This window comes from Manduca sexta, chromosome 27, assembly GCF_014839805.1.
Source record: "Manduca sexta isolate Smith_Timp_Sample1 chromosome 27, JHU_Msex_v1.0, whole genome shotgun sequence".
Taxonomy (NCBI): Eukaryota; Metazoa; Arthropoda; class Insecta; order Lepidoptera; family Sphingidae; genus Manduca; species Manduca sexta.
In genome coordinates, this window is record NC_051141.1 from 15,450,347 (window position 1) to 15,468,295 (window position 17,949).

At 36.5% G+C, this 17,949-nt stretch overlaps 2 protein-coding genes across 6 annotated transcripts in view; one reads left to right on the plus strand and one right to left on the minus strand.

Moving 5' to 3' along the window:
- Positions 1 to 3,364: 3,364 nt before the first annotated feature.
- LOC115445615 (ADP,ATP carrier protein 1) lies at positions 3,365 to 6,787 on the plus strand. The gene is given in 6 exon segments (XM_030171947.2): positions 3,365 to 3,502; positions 3,996 to 4,224; positions 4,308 to 4,448; positions 4,451 to 4,568; positions 4,783 to 5,014; positions 6,386 to 6,787. Coding segments are annotated over 5 exon segments (945 nt in total). The 5' UTR covers positions 3,365 to 3,502; positions 3,996 to 4,031; the 3' UTR covers positions 6,647 to 6,787.
- A 1,058-nt stretch (positions 6,788 to 7,845) lies between these two features.
- LOC115445604 (dynein heavy chain 5, axonemal) overlaps positions 7,846 to 17,949 on the minus strand; it is a 148,480-nt gene continuing 138,376 nt past the window's right edge. For 3 of the 5 annotated variants that reach the window (XM_037444014.1, XM_037444013.1, XM_037444015.1), the window contains 13 exons: positions 17,295 to 17,787; positions 16,464 to 16,835; positions 16,054 to 16,324; positions 14,758 to 15,552; positions 14,435 to 14,683; positions 12,736 to 14,304; positions 12,472 to 12,640; positions 12,248 to 12,400; positions 10,907 to 11,882; positions 10,415 to 10,571; positions 9,580 to 9,732; positions 9,060 to 9,192; positions 7,982 to 8,235 (listed from right to left, as the gene is read on the minus strand). In XM_037444014.1, coding sequence (XP_037299911.1) covers positions 7,982 to 8,235; positions 9,060 to 9,192; positions 9,580 to 9,732; positions 10,415 to 10,571; positions 10,907 to 11,882; positions 12,248 to 12,400; positions 12,472 to 12,640; positions 12,736 to 14,304; positions 14,435 to 14,683; positions 14,758 to 15,552; positions 16,054 to 16,324; positions 16,464 to 16,835; positions 17,295 to 17,787 — 5,744 coding nt within the window. Of the gene's footprint in view, positions 8,236 to 9,059; positions 9,193 to 9,579; positions 9,733 to 10,414; positions 10,572 to 10,906; positions 11,883 to 12,247; positions 12,401 to 12,471; positions 12,641 to 12,735; positions 14,305 to 14,434; positions 14,684 to 14,757; positions 15,553 to 16,053; positions 16,325 to 16,463; positions 16,836 to 17,294; positions 17,788 to 17,949 lie in introns of all 5 variants that reach the window. The other 2 variants (XM_037444012.1, XM_037444016.1) reach the window with 1 other exon arrangement.

The window sequence follows — 17,949 nt, forward strand, 5'->3', positions numbered from 1 at the left end:
TATAGCGATATTTTATATATCGGGAGCTGAGCGTGCGTCGACAATGTGATTATCTGCGCGTGCGCCTCTTAGCCTCGTAGGACATCGTGTTCACAGCGGTGGTTACTAGTTTATAATAGACAATTCCAGCTGAAGTAGGTAGCGAAATGAATGTCACCGAAATAGTCTTTGATTACATTATATTTACAATTGTGATTACATATATTTTGCCTCTGTTTGTATTCATCTTCCCTTGTATAACATTTCCAATAGAATCCATCCTTATGTCTTAGGGGTCGTGTTTAGGTTTGTCAAAATATCACAGCGATGTGTTAATGCAAATAGGTTTGTTTTTGTTTTTGTATAACTTGTATAATTCTCCAAACTAAACACCTTTGAGATTTATGTGTCATATTGACATACGGCCGATCTCCATAAACTATTCCAATCCCTAACTTGAAGAGTAGCTGCAAGAAAACTAGAAATATTATTTATACCTAATGAGCACGTCAAACAAATCTAATTCTAATTAGTCCATTTTTTTATTGACGCAGAGGTAGTGATTAGGAAGCAAATTATTGAAATCGGCCGTAAGTATGATGGCGAATTTTTATAGTTGATGTTTGTTTTAATCCGGATAAATTAGATTTTTTTAAAATATATTTCTTTATAAAGCGCATTGTATTTATAATAATTTTCTTTAAAATTAGTTAAAATTCGTAAAGTGATGTCGACATAACTACTTACGTGTCTAAATCTGTCTGAAATTGTCATAGTAATAATCCTGCAGAAGCCTCAGTTATTTAAATTGACACGTTCTTTAAAATTAAGGAAATTAAACCCAATGATACGAGGTTATTTATGAATATCATATCGGTAGTCGGCAGGTTAGTTGACTTAGCGATATATCTTTGCATCATTGAGAATGTCAAAGATGTCGCTTTATTCAATTATAACTGTGGACATCTTATTGATCATATATTACATTTATGTATTATAAGACTTAATGAAATCCATCGAATTATGCTTAAAACACAAATTTATCCCGATTCGCCTCTCCGGCGTGCATATGCTGAGTGCCGTACAACACACCGCGATTTTTATTATATCTTATAATATTGGGATTATTGCGTCCGTCCTTGCGGTGGACACATCGACATTTGTTTCAATGTCGGCATATGTAATAGAATATAGTCGAGGTCATAGAGTATTATAAGTATTATAAATAGGGCGTAGTTACCATGGGATACATGTACGGAGCGCTTCAGTCCTAACATTATTGGACACAATTGTGAAAATAATTTATTTCGGAAGCAATGATAGATGTGTATATCACAAACTAGTGACAGGATTGACTCATAGCTATTTGTACTACCGACTCATTTTTGGGTACCAATACCATAAAGATCAAGTCAATTATCAAAAATATATAAAATAGCATTGTTATTGAACGTAGAATAATATCCCTGTTCCCATATCTACGCCCACATGACACTAGCAATCCTTAATCCGAAAACCATATAGACCGTAATTAAATTTAGTGATAGTAACAGTAAAGAGGAATGCACTAGGCGGTTATGTTGCGGCTAAAGCTGCGCAGTCCGAGCGGTGCGTTTAGTGCTATATTATGGACGTGTCCATTAATGGAATATGTTGCATAGTGGCGATTATATGTATATATTATGGTGTTCACGCGATCGAACATTACCCACCTGTTCGCTTACAGAAGTCACGTTTCTGTGTTTGCATTCTTGAAAAATCATATGTCATTGTGTGAACACAGTTTTGTTTTGCCGCAAGCCTGTTCAAATGGATGCGCAGCTTTTAAGTTTGCAACTCGACCTAAAATTAATAAATATTCGATGTCGCACCATGTACATAAGTTTCGAAGATTTTTCACTATTATAGTATTAATTTATTATTTTTATGCATTTTCTATATATTGTCTTTTTCATTAATTGATTATGCACATTGCTTGTGTTGTCTCAGATAGGAAGGAGTAATTGATTATGTTGGGTTGCCAACGTGGTCACTTTGTAAAAATTATCTTGACAATAGTACCTACTTATGATCCCAACACGTTTCGCCCATGTTTTGAATATCATTTAATTTTGTAATAGTTATTTAGTTAAAACAAGCAGACAGGCCATGCTGCATTAAGCTTGATCTGAGGCAAAGTTATTATAAATCAATAAAACTGATTAAATGCTGAACTTGTTTTATTATTTTATTACCTATATTATTACGTATCTTTAGAGTATTATGCCTATTACAAGTAAGCGCTAGTTTTAAAGAATTTATTATTGGGTGGATAACAGTTCAATTTATAATTTTTTTACGTCTTCTGTGGCGTATTACAGTACGACTGCAGGGCTGAGGTCTTGGGTTCGATTCCCGGATCAAAGCGATATTGGGCTTTTCTACTCAATATCACCCCTGGGTCTAGAATTTGTGCCCAATATGGCTATAGGTTCGAACCATGATGGCACGCTCTGTTGCGTATCTGCCTACCCTTTGGGGGATAAAAGGCGTGAATGTGTGTGCGATAACATTTATATGGGTATTTTGATCGAACGGATAACAGTTAAATTTGGATAAAAATGATTAGCCAACATAAATATCTTAGCTGCCCTATTACGTAAAATTTAGCAATCGACGATACCCTTATCCGCACAATTAGCTATAGTAACATTCAGGGAATCATTTAGGGATTTCAATCCATATGCATATTTGTAGCGAACAGAAAGATGTGAAGGACCCAGGTCACAGTAGTTGGTCTATTAGTTACTAAACTGATCATAAATGTTGCAAGCTCGAGTCCGATTACACTATAAAAGCTCAGGAAGTATAACAATATGCTATGTCAAGTACAATAGGCCAATATAAGATTCGATATGACTTCGAAATTCAAGAAATGCAGAACTAGTTTATAGTCTATTCGCGTTAAAAAAATATAGTCGTAATCGCCGGTGTATTTATTTATTCACACTATTCGCGAATAATTCGTGCACGAATATAACTATGAATTATATGTAACGAATATATTCGAATAAGCTGTTTCATTCGTATTCGTGATGTAATCAGGGTTTATAGTTTCATGAGAATGAGTTTGGTTATCCGGTGACTGCTCTTTAAGGAGTCTAACACAATCTTCTATCTACAGTTCTAAATTCGAATGAAATTCCGGGCGTCTTTTGTATCATGCATTCTGCCAAAAGTCAATGTGACCAGTGAAAATTTTCAGGAGATATAAATTGTTGTGTTTGTCCCTAGTAAAATTATTGTAACGACTCGTATTCTACTGTTATTGCATTGTCATGGAGTGGCCCCCAATAAATAGTGAAGGTTTAAGTGTCGCGGATGAGTAATCCACTGCACCGTAAGCAATCGATAGTTTCATAACATGTAGCATTCCATGGAATCTCTACGATCCATCGACGTACATATTGTGGTAACAATACAAACTGCACCGAGATATGGTATCGGTGGTATGTGACAAGACATATATTTTGATCGTAACGGTGTAAGTCCAAATCGGTGCATTTTGAACTACACCTACCGTATTTGAAATTAGTACTTAATTGTATTTATAATAAAAAAAAACAAAGTAGTATCTAGTTAAGTACATATTAAAATAAAAAAAAAACAAAGTAGTATCTAGTTAAGTACATATTTTTTAAATACTTTTTCTAAAAAGGCGATTAGTATTAGGTACTTATTTGGATGATTGGATCTAAGTATTTTGGATTTACGAAATGCAAAATGTTTTTTCATTTGATCACCACCATTGATCGAACCACGTCAGTTTTAAGATTATACTATAGTTGAATGTCTTTGTTATAGGTAAGTATTTTGTATTTATACTTGAAATGGAAATGTAGTTTATATTTAAATATCATTTATTCTGTACATTTCTGCCTACCTTTTACTCGTAGAGGTTCTTGATGCGAGTATGTACTGTCGAAAGTTTTATTATCAAAGTAACATAGTTCTTACAGAGTCAACTTTGTTTGTAGCATACCTACATAAAATATATCAAATATTGTATCAAAATGGCGGATAAGAAGAAAGGGGCAAAAAAGGAAGAGAAGGGCTCTGAGACGAGCGCGTTTATGAAAGATTTCCTCGCGGGTGGAATATCAGCCGCGGTGTCAAAGACTGCTGTGGCGCCGATCGAGCGAGTCAAGCTAATTCTGCAGGTTCAGCATGTGTCCAAACAGATTGCAGAAGATAAACGATACAAAGGTTAATTGGATTTTGTTCAGTTTTTTGTATAATAGCACTGGTATGATGCTATTTAACACGATGCAACTTAATCCAATCACCAGGTATTGTGGATGCGTTCATCCGCATACCAAAGGAGCAAGGTATCGGCTCACTCTGGCGAGGGAATCTGGCCAACGTAATTCGCTATTTTCCGACACAAGCCCTCAACTTTGCCTTCAAAGACGTGTATAAATCAATATTTTTGGAGGGGTGAATAAGAACACTCAATTCTGGACGTACTTTGCCGGTAACTTGGCATCGGGAGGAGCAGCCGGCGCCACTTCTTTGTGCTTTGTATATCCATTGGATTTTGCACGAACCAGGTAATATTATGTTAACTGAAATTATGTGCGGAGCCTTCTTGGCAATTGTGTAGAACTACAAATTAAATAGAGTAGATAGTCTTTATATCATGATCATGTCACCAGTAATCATGTCAAACAAGCTTTATTCAGTTTGGTCCATATTAACGATGGATGGAAAAAAGCGATTAGAATAATTTATTGAAAACTGATGTAAAATCTAATCAATATTTAGGTTAGCCGCGGATGTCGGGAAAGGCAAGGAGAAGCTGTACAGTGGTTTGATGGACTGCTTGTTTAAGACAATAAAGTCGGACGGGCCCATCGGTCTATACCGCGGGTTCATAGTGTCCGTGCAGGGCATCGTCATCTACCGCGCGACCTATTTCGGCTTTTACGATACAGCCCGCGGCATGCTACCGGATCCTAAGAACACGTCCCTGTTTATTACTTGGTTGATTGCGCAGGTATTTAGTTTTATTTTATAATACTTATCTATTTTATTTACTTGATTTGTCACTTTTAGATTAAATTATGTAATTAGGTATATTGATAATATTGACTAAGGCGAGTGTTACCGTCTAGATGTTTGGCAGTTTTAAAGAAAACTAATGCAAGCTATAAATGCCTTGAGACGTGATTTTCTTGTGTAGGTAGGTAGAAGTGAGGCATATGTGAGAAACTACATCAAATGCGGGCTACACGCGTTGGTGCTTGCCTAACTCGGGCAATTGCCAATTGATATTGAGCGATGGCAAGGCAAGACAATTATATGCTATCGACACGTTGGTATTGACCTTCACTTAATGCTCAGCCAACGTATGTGTGTCTATAATCTTCAAGCAAAGATTTCTTGTTTCCAAATTCAATTTTTGAAAATCATTAGCACTTTCGTCATTTAAGTTTCATTGAGTGAATTGAGGTCTGGACTTTGGAGATAGACTTAACTGATTTTTTTTCAATTCTTTTTTTAAATTGACGTAAATGTACCTATTATTACTGCTGGGTATTCTAGGAGGGAAAATTATTGCTAACGATAATTTTGTAACAATGAATACACTAATTTCGACCTTACGACCATAGCCACAGAAATTCATCCCCATCCTATTAGATTCTCTATCGTCGTAAAGATGTCATATTAATACTCCGTTTAAATGGCCTTGAGCATTCTTTCCATACTTTTATGGGTCATAAGTTGCGGCCGGGAATAAGATTAACTCACTTTTATACAAAATCAATTTTGTGTTTGTGAATTTTTTTAACAACAATATTCCTTATTACATTTTGTAATAGTTTTGGTTGCAAATTAAAATTATGTATACTTGTTCTTTAGGAGGAATTTAACGGAATCTATACACAGGTTTTTTTCAATATGACATGGTGTAACAGTAGCCAAATTGAAAAAAAAATTAATAACCAAAGTAAATGTAGAAGTATGATGTCCTTTTTATTTCTAAATGTATTTTCATAGCGAGTAATGGAACGGCAGTGCATCGGTGTTGTATTCGTATTACGGTACGACTGCAATGCTGGGGTCTCGGGTTCGATCGTTGGGTCGGGGAAAGTGTTACGTATTAGGTTTTCCTATCAGAGTCAGCCAGGAGTCTAGATTTTGTGCCCGATATGGTGATAGGTTTGCCTCTATCACATCATGGGGCGGAATACACATGGGAAAAGCGGGTGCACCAATTGCGCCTCTGCCTACCCCTTGGGGGATAGAACGCCTGTGTGTGCGTTTTATCATAGATTTCGAAAGCTTCTAAAAATAATGTTGCGTGCCGTTTTACTGGAGGGATCGATTTAAACCCATAATGCATCAGTAACTGTTTTCGGTACAGACGGTGACGACAGTGGCTGGTATCGCGTCGTATCCCCTGGACACAGTGCGGCGGCGAATGATGATGCAATCGGGCTTGCCGGCCAATGAGCGCCTGTACAAGAACACGGCTCACTGCTGGGTCAAGATCCTTAAGGATGAAGGCGCCGGTGCTTTCTTCAAAGGCGCCTTCTCGAACGTTCTCCGAGGTACAGGAGGCGCATTTGTCCTCGTCCTTACGACGAAATTAAAAAGTCCTGTAATGCGAGTGATGTTACAATAGATGACGTGATTATTCGCAACGGTTCATGCGTCGGGTGATCTGGAAAATTTCATAGCGTGTTATTGTTTTCCGTTTACATATTTGTAAGGTTACATTGTAGTGGTTTTGTTACGTTTAGTTGTAATACATTTTCCATTTGCATTTTGGTCTTTTTATTGGACACTGTAATTCAATTTATTTTTATTTAGGTACTATATTGTCGCGTACACAGTGAGTAGTGTACGCGACAATATGGTAGTGTGTAACTGAACTTTTATTACGGTCAACGAGAAATGAGTAAAATTTTACTTCAGACAATTCATACACATGAGCATATATAGTTTGTTCAGAGAGAACCGTCGTCGCCGAAAAGTGAACTAACTTTAGAATTTTACATAGCAATCCTTCCCCGCCATTGTTATGTACAATGGCGGGGAAGGGTTTAACATTTACTCAAATGTTAAACTCATTTGTCATGTCGTACTGCCTTGTTATAAACGATCTTGCGTGTTGTTTTTAAGGTTTTTGTATAGAAACATACTAGAATTGAACAAAAGAGGTAATTAAGGACAGTAGCGACCTCAAATCCCACGACGGCTCTCTTTCTGAAAAGACTATACTATTATAATGTATACTGTCACTGCTGGGCGCGGGGCTCCTAAGGGTGTTTTAAGCCATAGTTCAACACGCTGGCCTAGTGCGGGTTGATAATAACTTCGAAATTCGTATAGCGAACTTCTCAAATATACAGGTTTTGTCACGCTGTCTTCCTTCACCGTAAAAATAAAATAACCATTACTACTTAAAATATATCGAATTAGCGACAGCTAAACTATTGCTTAACCCCCGAGCGGCTGCATTCTTATTTTACAGCCCGATAATATTATGGGGTAGACCTCAATATAAATGTATCTGACAAACTAACCCCCTTATTCATAGACGTTTTTTATCTAACGACCGAGTAAGGCTGTGATAACAAGTCTGTTTCTCAGTGCTGACGGCATGGCAGTCTTCGCAGTGCGTAGACGTAGGGCCGTTGTGATTGGCTAATATTGAAATACAACAATAATAACCAATCACAACGGCCCTATGTCTATTTTTCAGTGCCGCTGGGCACTGAGAAACAGGCTTGTTGTCACAGCTTTACTTCGTCCTTAGATAAAAAACGTTTATGAATAAGGGGGTAAGTGTGTAACTGTCTTCGGAAATAAAACACACACTACACAACAAAATATAATTGTCCTCATTATTAGCTACACAATGTCAATTTAAAGGCTATGAGATTCTTCAGAACTTATAAACGCACGTATGACATGTTTCACTGTAACCGAAACAGTAACGAAAAAGAGCCAAAATCTACTTGATGTCGCACAAGAGAGCGACTCCCCGCAGCGTCCAATGGCGCGGGTTGCTGTCCGTCTCGAAGTCTATAGAGCCCACGTATTTGGCGTCGGTGCGCTGCGGCTTACGGTAAATAGGACATTCGTAGAGTCGCGGGTCTTTCCCTGCAGTCGTGTTGATCGCGAATATGTATATAACTGGCATCTGTTCGTACAGTACTTTAGGCTTTGATTCGATCAGTTTTCCTGATTTTCTGTCGAGCGATGCACCTGTAAATATTATTTTAAATAAGTACATTTCGTTTACTTTGCTAGTAGCTAGGCCCATGTTAACATACAACAAATCAAAGAAACTGTAATTTTTTATATTTGTAAAAAAAAATATCTGTATCCAATTTTTTCGGCGAACTCTCTGTTTTAATTCCCAATACTACTATTTTTGCAAAAGCTATCTTCTAGTCCGAATGATAGGTTTACTTCCATAAGATCTTCATCCGACGCCGCGACGTACAACGAATTATCTGGACGTCGAGACGCAGCGTGAATAAGGCATGATTATGGTTAAGGCGATACCTCAAGGTCCATTTTCATACATTTTGTTTCACCTTTAATCTGGGTAACTAAACAGAGTATTGGCAGAGTAAAGAATTTAAATTCACGTCTAGTTAGTGATTAGTTCTCGCAGTTGAAGAAAAACGTAAAATAATTAATAATCATGGATATTTCGGCCTTTAAAATTTAATATGACGAAATTTTAAAGGCAGAAATATCCATGATTATTAATTATTTTACGTATATAATTAATAATCATGGATATTTCGGCCTTTAAAATTTAATATGACGAAATTTTAAAGGCAGAAATATCCATGATTATTAATTATTTTACGTTTTTCTTTCAACTGCGAGAATTAATCACTAACTAGACGTGAATTTAAATTCTTTACTTGCCAATACTTGTTTAGTTACCCAGATTAAAGGTGAAACAAAATGTATGAAAATGGACCTTGAGGTATCGCCTTAAGGCATATTAGAGGAATCGAAAACAGTAACTGGATGAGAGTGAGGTAGAGTTGTACATGGAAATATATTTATACCTTCCAAGAAAAGTCCATATACATAGACGCCCTCCGAAGGTCCTTCGTGTATGTCCTCCCTGTTCATTTTGGTGATGTGGTTTTGAAGAACCACGGAATCCAACGCCCACCCTTTGTGGCTGCGCGTCACTTCCTGTCGATTTATAATGTGGCGATTTGTATGAAATGGGTACGACATGAATTTATTTATGATTTTTTTTTGTAACATTACATCGCTATTAGCCTGAATACATTTATTTTTGGGCTTATGATTGAGGAATTATGCAAACCTAACTGGCCCCAATTTTCAATTAAAAAAAGATCCTCCATGTAAGCCGAATTTTCATTTTCTTGGTGATTATTGTTTAATGTTTTGCGACACTTAAGTGTTCGTACCCGAATCAACATTATACTTCTTGAAATATTATTGAATCGCGTTTGAGTTATGCAATAATGAACTTTAAAAAATCAATTGATTAATGCCATTTATTTGGTGTATTGTGTTAGTTCATACTTGTTCTTTTAATTGTGCGAACGTTACCTGTCTCATGGCTGTGAGAAAGCCTTGGGGATTAAAGAAGCCCGTCATCCAGAAGGCATAAGGTCTACCATTGCGCAGCCAAATTCTGTATTGTTGCTCGCGTTCTAGTAACTCCGTGTACCAGAAACCTAGCGTTGCAGATTCCCAGGAAACCTGTTAATTGGCAGATAATGTTATGTTTATATATAGAGTATAACACGAGAGAGGGTTCAACTTAAGCAGGTCCATATTGGACCATAATGCATTGATTTAACCCTATGGAATACGGATGCCTGATATTGCATAGTTTAATTTTTTTTTTGTGTTTACTTTTTATGAATATCGACCTTCCAACTAATTTGTAATTAAAGCTAAATAATTGGATTTATAGTTAATTGTTTTACTCAAATAAGAGTTATAATTGACCTTTCTGATGATTATAATAGAATCAGTGTTTCGTAAAATCCAGATAAATCTTTGTCAAAACCTTCGAACTGCATATTCTATTCCAAATTTTAAACGACTATAGATTAAAAATTTACTTATGTTGTTTTTTCTACAAACTATTTAAAAACTGCCTACATTCATAGAGAATTAACCGTAAAAATTTTAAACTAATAATAGGGCAACATGCCTAAAAATTTATTCGAATCGACAAAGACCGAAAATCGTAATTTATTCTTTTCGTCTCAAATGTCTTCAATTTTCTCGTTCGCAGTAACGCATTTTTTACATGGATTTTTCTTACCGCACAGAGAAGGCGCCTTTATGGGTTTTAGTAAATTAGGTACATATATACCTACTGGCAAATTTGAAATAAATAAGGATTAGCTATGGCTAGACTTGTAAATATTACCTTCAACCATTTCTGTGGGATCCTCGCATCGTACATCGCATCCAGCGACTCTCGGAGTCCTTGACTCATAATGATTGTCCCGTCAATAGCCAGTTTAAGGTCGCACAGAGTTGAGTGAACTGTTTTTATTACTCGCTGTATTCTGTCGATCTCCTGTCTGCAGCAGTAATCAAGGTTAATAAATTAGTCTGTAAAATATATTGAATTTATGGCGGCATAGCAGTCTCTAATCTATACCATGATCAATATTAGAATTTTGCATTAAATATTTTTTTTATTTCAAAAAGAACGGATAAACCAATTACAGTTATTAAGTTAATAATAATAACTACAGTAAAATATTAAACAGATCAATAATGCACTTAACTATATGAAATATATGATATAAATATCATGAGTTAATTTCACAATAGTGCTAACATTCATACTGGATCACGTTTAGCTGTTGTAAAGTTTTGATGTTCGCTTTGTTTTAGTATTTAAGGTATTTACCTCAAAAAAATATTCATAGGAAGAAAAGCACCCATTTTTTGTAGCGCCTCTCGAACTTCGAAAGTCACATATTGTTTTGGGAGTTTTTCCAGCATATCTTCGGCTAGTCTATACACGATACTTTCTCTAGTCTCCCCTCCTTGACTACCTCCTTCTTTTGGCTGAACGCTCAGTATAGTGTCCAAGATATCCTTTGCACTGTTGATCTGGTAGGTGATATCTGCATTGCTGTGCAAGCCAAACACTTCAGGCGTATCAGTAAGTGGTAACTGATTGATGTAGTCCACGTATCCTTGCAAATGTCTTGTTTGTGGAACCTTGTAACCCTTGTAAAATTCAAAACCGGGCCGCAATAATACATCGCAGAACCACACGTTAGTAAACGTAGTTAGCAATCGTTTGTCGAAGTCGTCAGTGACTCGTCCGCCGTACTGAACTTCACCGAGCATGTAACAGATTGTGGGCCAGGATATACCTTTCTTAGGATCTATTTCGTCTAGATGGTTCTGGATGAATTGGACGCTGGCTGCGTAATCTGCTTGATTAAATTCGTACGGTATGTTCCATCCTAAAGGCCCGAATTTTCTTCGCTCCTGCACTATTGTGTGTAGAAATGCAACAGCGTATAAAAGTGGTGGCCATTGCGATAGAGAAGAATAATCTAGAGTATCCTGAGTGATGTTTTGATAAGTTCTTTTCATACTAGCTCTGATGCCTTGCGGAGGTTCGTTAGTAAATTTAATCGCCATTTGCAATAAACCTATAGGGAAATCCGTGTGGACTTCAGTTGTTAACCAAAGCCTGAATGACTCCTGGATGTGTTCTGTTTCTATGAGAGCATCCATAGCCTCAATACAGAAGGGGAGAGATAAGTGAATGTTCTGTAGAAGTACCCAACCGCCTTCATTCATGGAGTCCGATATCATTTTTCTGGCTACGATTTCTTGTCCTTGACCCATTGACACAGCTTTCAGTACTGAATATAATGGCGATAGATTAGTTTATTACATTGTTATGATTAACACTTTAACTTATAATACATTTTAAGATTCATAAGTTTATTTTCGCAATATTAATAAGAATAAACTGACTAACATTGGTACATCTAAAAATGTATTGGGACCTTACATTTTTACAACTTTAATGAGATTGAGATCACAACTATTGTAAGCAAACCACACTTTTAGTAAATTTTAAGAAAATTGTGCTATAACTATGGTTTGCATTTTGTTGACCATATTATAATTCTTAGGCTAGGGTGTTTTAATTTAAATGGGGGTTGAATTTTTAACCTTACCTATGTGTTTTTTATAAAAGGTAATAGAGCTTCGAATGACTCACCAATTTCTTTAGACTTAGCAAGGGCTGCGATTTGCGCCGATGGATCGGAACCTATAGATAATATGCAAATAAGAGGCGTCCGCGGTTCCGACTCTTCCCACGTTGTTTCTAAATTCAGGATTCGGCCTTCACCATATTCTGGGCCAAGAGAATCTAAAAAAAATGGTAAATAGTCACATTTGTTGCATTACTTTTATAAATATATCTCGACATTAAACACTCACCTACGATATACTTTCTTGCTTGCGACAGAGTACGGTCTGGACTCCAAGACCTAATAAGAAGTAATTTTCGGAACACATCAAGATTTTCGTTGTATCCACTGGGGATGATATCCTCTTCAGGCTTGGCCTTTTCATACCAAACGCGCCACTCTTTTTCATTTGTTGATATCTGTAGATTATTATTATCATAATAATTATCTATATATAATCTATCGAGAAATGGATATATTTTGAGCAAAGAACAACCTAAAACCTAATCCTTACCCGCGTAAGAACATCAGAAAATGTTTTCAATTTGCTAATTTCCACCAAATTCAACCATGTAATATCCAAAATCCATCTAAAAGGCTTCGGGGCTACGGCATTTAAATCTAAAGAAGCGCCTCCTTTGATAAAAGCCATGAACTCGTCGTGAGAGATCAGACCCCTTTGGTAATCGATTTTCATAGCAAGCATCAATGTAAATAAGGCTTTATGTCTCTCGTATAAACTCCGTAGCGTAAACGCCCATACTTCATGCGTCAAATATTTGAGAATAATATTTATACGCTCTTCTGTTATAGCGCTTTTTGTCGACTTCGTTATTGAATTGTCGAATATATTTAGAAATTGCTTCAAAGAATTTTGATACATTATGTTTACGTCACTCATTTCGACAATTAAGAAGTATAAAATCGATCCTCTCGCCGCTACTGCTCTAAATTCTTCGCGAGCCTTGATAATCTTCTTTTCTGTTACTTCAGCAACTTTTAACTTTTCATTCACTTCTTCTGCAGTTGTCTTTGTTATTTGAAGTACTTGGATGAGGGCTTCGTCGTCTACTAAGGAACCTTCAGAAGAAGTGAGTCGGCAAAGTAAATTACTTTCCAATTCTTTCATGCTTCTTTGATTTTTCATGACAGATTCGAATAGTGCAACTCTTTCTTCTTCCAAATCAGATTTTTCCATCAATATTACTCGTCCCAGGAGTTGATCTTCCAAGCCTTGCATGGTCACAGTGAAGTCGATTATTGAAGTTTTAGCACTTATTTCAGGTGAATATGCAGGATTAGGTAATTTTGTTGTAATATAAAGCATAAAACCGGGCATCACGTCACACTCTTTATCACCAACGATCACTTTCTCTATGGAACCAGATTTTATGAAATTCTTTTCGAGAACGTTATCTATGACTGGATCTAGTTCTACACCAACATCTTCTATTAAGAGTGGTCGACCTAAAGATAAACTATCTTCCAAATGTGTTCTGAAATACTTATGATTGAGCGACGTGATTTGAAGCTCATTTGTACTTTCTTTGTTCTTTATCCAATTTTTTCCTTGACTTTGTGGATCAACTAAAAGTGGATAAGAACTGGCTTTGGTAACTATAAGAGCATTCTGTACAGACAATTCGTCGTTAGGCAGACCTTGCAAAGTCCATTCAGATATCGTTGCGTTTTCTACTAACATGTTAGTTATATTGAGGTCATCTGTAACAGGGATCTGTTTGCTCTTTAAAATACCCATCCAAGTATTAAGCAGGCTGTTCCGGAATTCCTGATTGTATGGGCCACAATAGGATAAAAATCCAGTAGCCAGAACAACATCGCCGACTAATCTCCCAAGTTGTTCTTTAAAATCTTTACTTTGTTGAGTCCATCGTATTTTTTCCCCTCCCAGTCCGTTTATAAGAGCTGTAGCGGCGGTCATTTTTCTTAAACATACATTAGCTGCGTCAGTTAGCTGCTGTTTCTCTGAAACAGCTGATTCATATTGTTCTTTCACTTTTCGCAGAGACATTTCCCGTTCTTCTAACTGTCTCTCTGCAGAAGCTAAGTCATCCATAGCCACCTAAAATTAGTATTTTAGTTTTTATCTGTATAAAAGACTTTTATCTAAATTGCAGTTTCACTTTGCATTATTTTAACAAATAGCGTATAGTATTTTGTTAATTCTGAGTTTTAAATATTAAATTACGAACCTTAAGCCTTGCCTCTTGCAGCATTAAATTAGCCTTCAGAGGCAATACTTCTTTATTTACACTATGGAAAAATGCCATGGCTTTAGTCCAGGATAACAAGCCAGCTACGTCACCACACACTCGTTTGGCCGTGTCCATGTTATAGTCCTCCATCTCGAAGTATGGGACAAGATGTTCTACCATTTCATTATTTATTATATCCTTTGGATAATTTTGTAACTGAAGCAGGAATGTAGTACTGGCCATCATCTAATTAAATAATAAGATATTAATACTAGAGAAATTAGATTCATGCCTATAATACACCTAATAAAATATGATACCTTTAACGATTCAGCCCAAGACGGCTTTGGACAAGGTGCCGCTGTATCTGAAATAACAGAATGTAGCCTTCTCTGAAAAAGAATCAAGACACAATCCATAATCCTCATAATGAGATGCGGAGGTCTGCCCAACTTTCTCACAGTGGCGATGTGCGCTGGCTTTATAGTATTAAGCGCAGCTTCTGCTTCTTCTAGAGCAGGCTTCGCGGCTTCTAATTTTATTTCCGCCTTTTCTTTTTCTTCTGCTATGTAAGCTACTAAAGCCTCGGCCTTCTCTTTTACTATCTGCACTTGATTTTTTACTATTTCAGCTTGCATTGCTCTTTCTGTAACTTCCGTTAATACTCTATCTGCTTTTTCCGAAGCTAAAGCAAGATCTTGTTCCATTACAGCCAAGTCTTTTTTTAATACCTCTACAGATATGGATGCTTCCCTTAACTTCTCTAAACCGGTATCCATACGCAGCGCCCCATCGCCAAGTTCCTTTTGCTTCATTTGATAAATTGTTTTATATCCACCAATAAAACTGAGGTAAGATTTTGGAGTAACATGAGAAGACCGACGAAATCTTTGGAAATATTCCACGGATACGTTAGATACAACGTCTTGTATAGTTCCTAATACGGTAACAAGTTCTTTTTTTACTTCTTTCGTACATTCTATCTCGAATTCTGCAAGAAAGTGGTCAGCCACAGATACAAGAGCATCTTTCGGCCAAGGTTGGAACCAATCGATGGTACATCCAGATATTAACGCCGGAAAACGAAGAGCACGATACCTGAAGGCTTCGCTGACCTGAAATATGTATTTGGTATAATATCATAAGCAATAAGACGGTGATTTTCTTTACCACCCAGTGCTAGAATATAAAAAAATTGGGGATTTATTAAGATAATGGAATACCATAATATAATGAAGCATGTTACAAGTTTAAAGTGTTTTCTGTCTGTGTGTCTGTCTGTGGCATCCTATCCTTCTCAAACAAATAGACGGAAATTGATATGTTTTTTTTTTGTTTAAAAGCGGGTATGAGCAAGTTGTTTCTTAGATATAATTTAGGAGTATCTAGTACCTAATAATTTCATCTAAACGCTGTAATATCGTTGTGGAGACTTAACGTCTGACTGTGGAAATGAAAATCGTTGCACAGCGGTCCTTCGACGGAATGGCAACTGGATTAGAATATTACTGAGTACCTACTTATTATAAAATTATAAAACACATTTACTTTAAACAGGGTTTTTTGTATCGGGGATTACTTAAATTTTGAATTAACATTATTACTCGTAAACTTACAGGCGAAAAACACAAAACCACGTGGAGATTTTGACATGTTCTATTCAAGAAATACTCCATAACCAGTTCATTAGTTAACGTTCGTTTTTGGTTTTCCCTCTTCATAATAGGCGTTAATTCAGATATAATCTCTTGTTGTTCGTCTTTTGTGAATAAATTTGATATCACTCCCGATGACAATATATTATTCAGATATTCTAAGAAGCCTTCCTCTTTTATGTCTAAATCTGTGAATATAAACGTGGTCCCTTTTCCTTGAACACCGCATGATCTGAAAGGATAAATTAGTTTCCTTGTAATCTTCCCACTGAATTTTCGTATAAATATATGTCCATAATAACAGGTTAAATTAAGTTTTAGTATTGCCGTGTATTTTTAAATACCGAAATTGTTTCTAAACTTATTCTTACCTGTAGAGCAACTTTAGATCTTCCAAAAAGTTCCCGACATTGTAAGATCTAGTCAATGCAATTTGGAAAGAGCGATACCCAGCTATAAATGTAGATAGTTTTGTTAAAGATTGCTTGCCAGAACCGCCAACGCCTACTAACATCACGTTACCCCTTGGATGCCTTATGACCCTCGATATCTTGACAAGATGAAACATTGCGTCTGGAAAGAAGACTAAATCCATTCCGGATCCACGAACCATTTCGTTGAATTGTGATAAGAACATTTCTAATCGTTCTCGAAGTTCGTTGTAGTCAAACACTGGTTCGTAGACCTTCGGGAGTTCCATGTCCGCATCCTCGCCTTCTTCACCTGTTGGTTCCGGCGCGTCTCTGAACACGACAAACATTATAAATCACTAATTATCACCTGTGGCTCCACCCGCCGTTTTTCTGGGGTAATAAGTACCCTATAGCGTTCAGGAGTAATGTAGCTTCCTATTAGTATAAAACTTTAGAAAATCGGTTTAGTATTTCCTGAGATTAGCGCGTTCAAACAAATTTATCAGCGTTATATATGAGTGTAGATTTGTATTCATAATATTAAGATAGATAGATTAAACGCGATGAAGTTTAAAAATTTACACTAAGCAAAACCCAAATAAACAGCAGATTTTTTTTAATATAGTTTATTTCTTCTCACTTCATGAGTCGTATTTACCCTTCCTCACATGAAACTTGAAATACTAATTCCTTAGTCACTGTTTATTTACACTTGTATAATAATTTTATTATTATCGTCACTAAACTGGGATTAAGTGTCTGTAGTAAAAATAAATTCATTAACAATACCTCATGAAATCGACGAATACAGGTTCCTTTTCCATCATTTTCCTATATTCGACTCCCAGTATTTCCTCAGCCACGCTATACAAAGTTTTATTGAACCAATCTTTGTCCGACTGATGAGTGAACCTATCAGAGAATACTCTAGAACATTCGTGTTTCCACAAAAGCATGAGGCATTTCTCCGACTCTATCACGGTTGGTAGTGTTCCGACCATTCCTTGCCATACCCTGGACAGATCTCTCAGAGAAAACACATAATGAAACTTCGCTGGTGTTGGCAACATGTTTTGTCGCGTCCGGATCCACAGTTCTCTTGTCAGCGGTATTATTTTCTTTATTAGAGATCTTACTTCTGTTGCAAATCCCCTTTTGGCGTTGTAATGTCCTTCGCCTATGACTTTAAAGATTTTGTCTATCGACTCGTTGTTTGGAAGAGGGCAGTTGAATATTGCGAATTGCCGTTTTAGTCTTGACGGTATATCGTTCCTACCACCACCTTCAAACAAGTACCTTTTATGAGTTATTAGAAAAGTACGGGCTAGACTTAAGGTACTCTACCACTAATGACATCACGGTTAGGTCATGTAAATGGGTGTAGGACTTTAATTCCTTGCTACACTGTCAATGTATAATGAGATATTTTATTTACGGTTTCGGC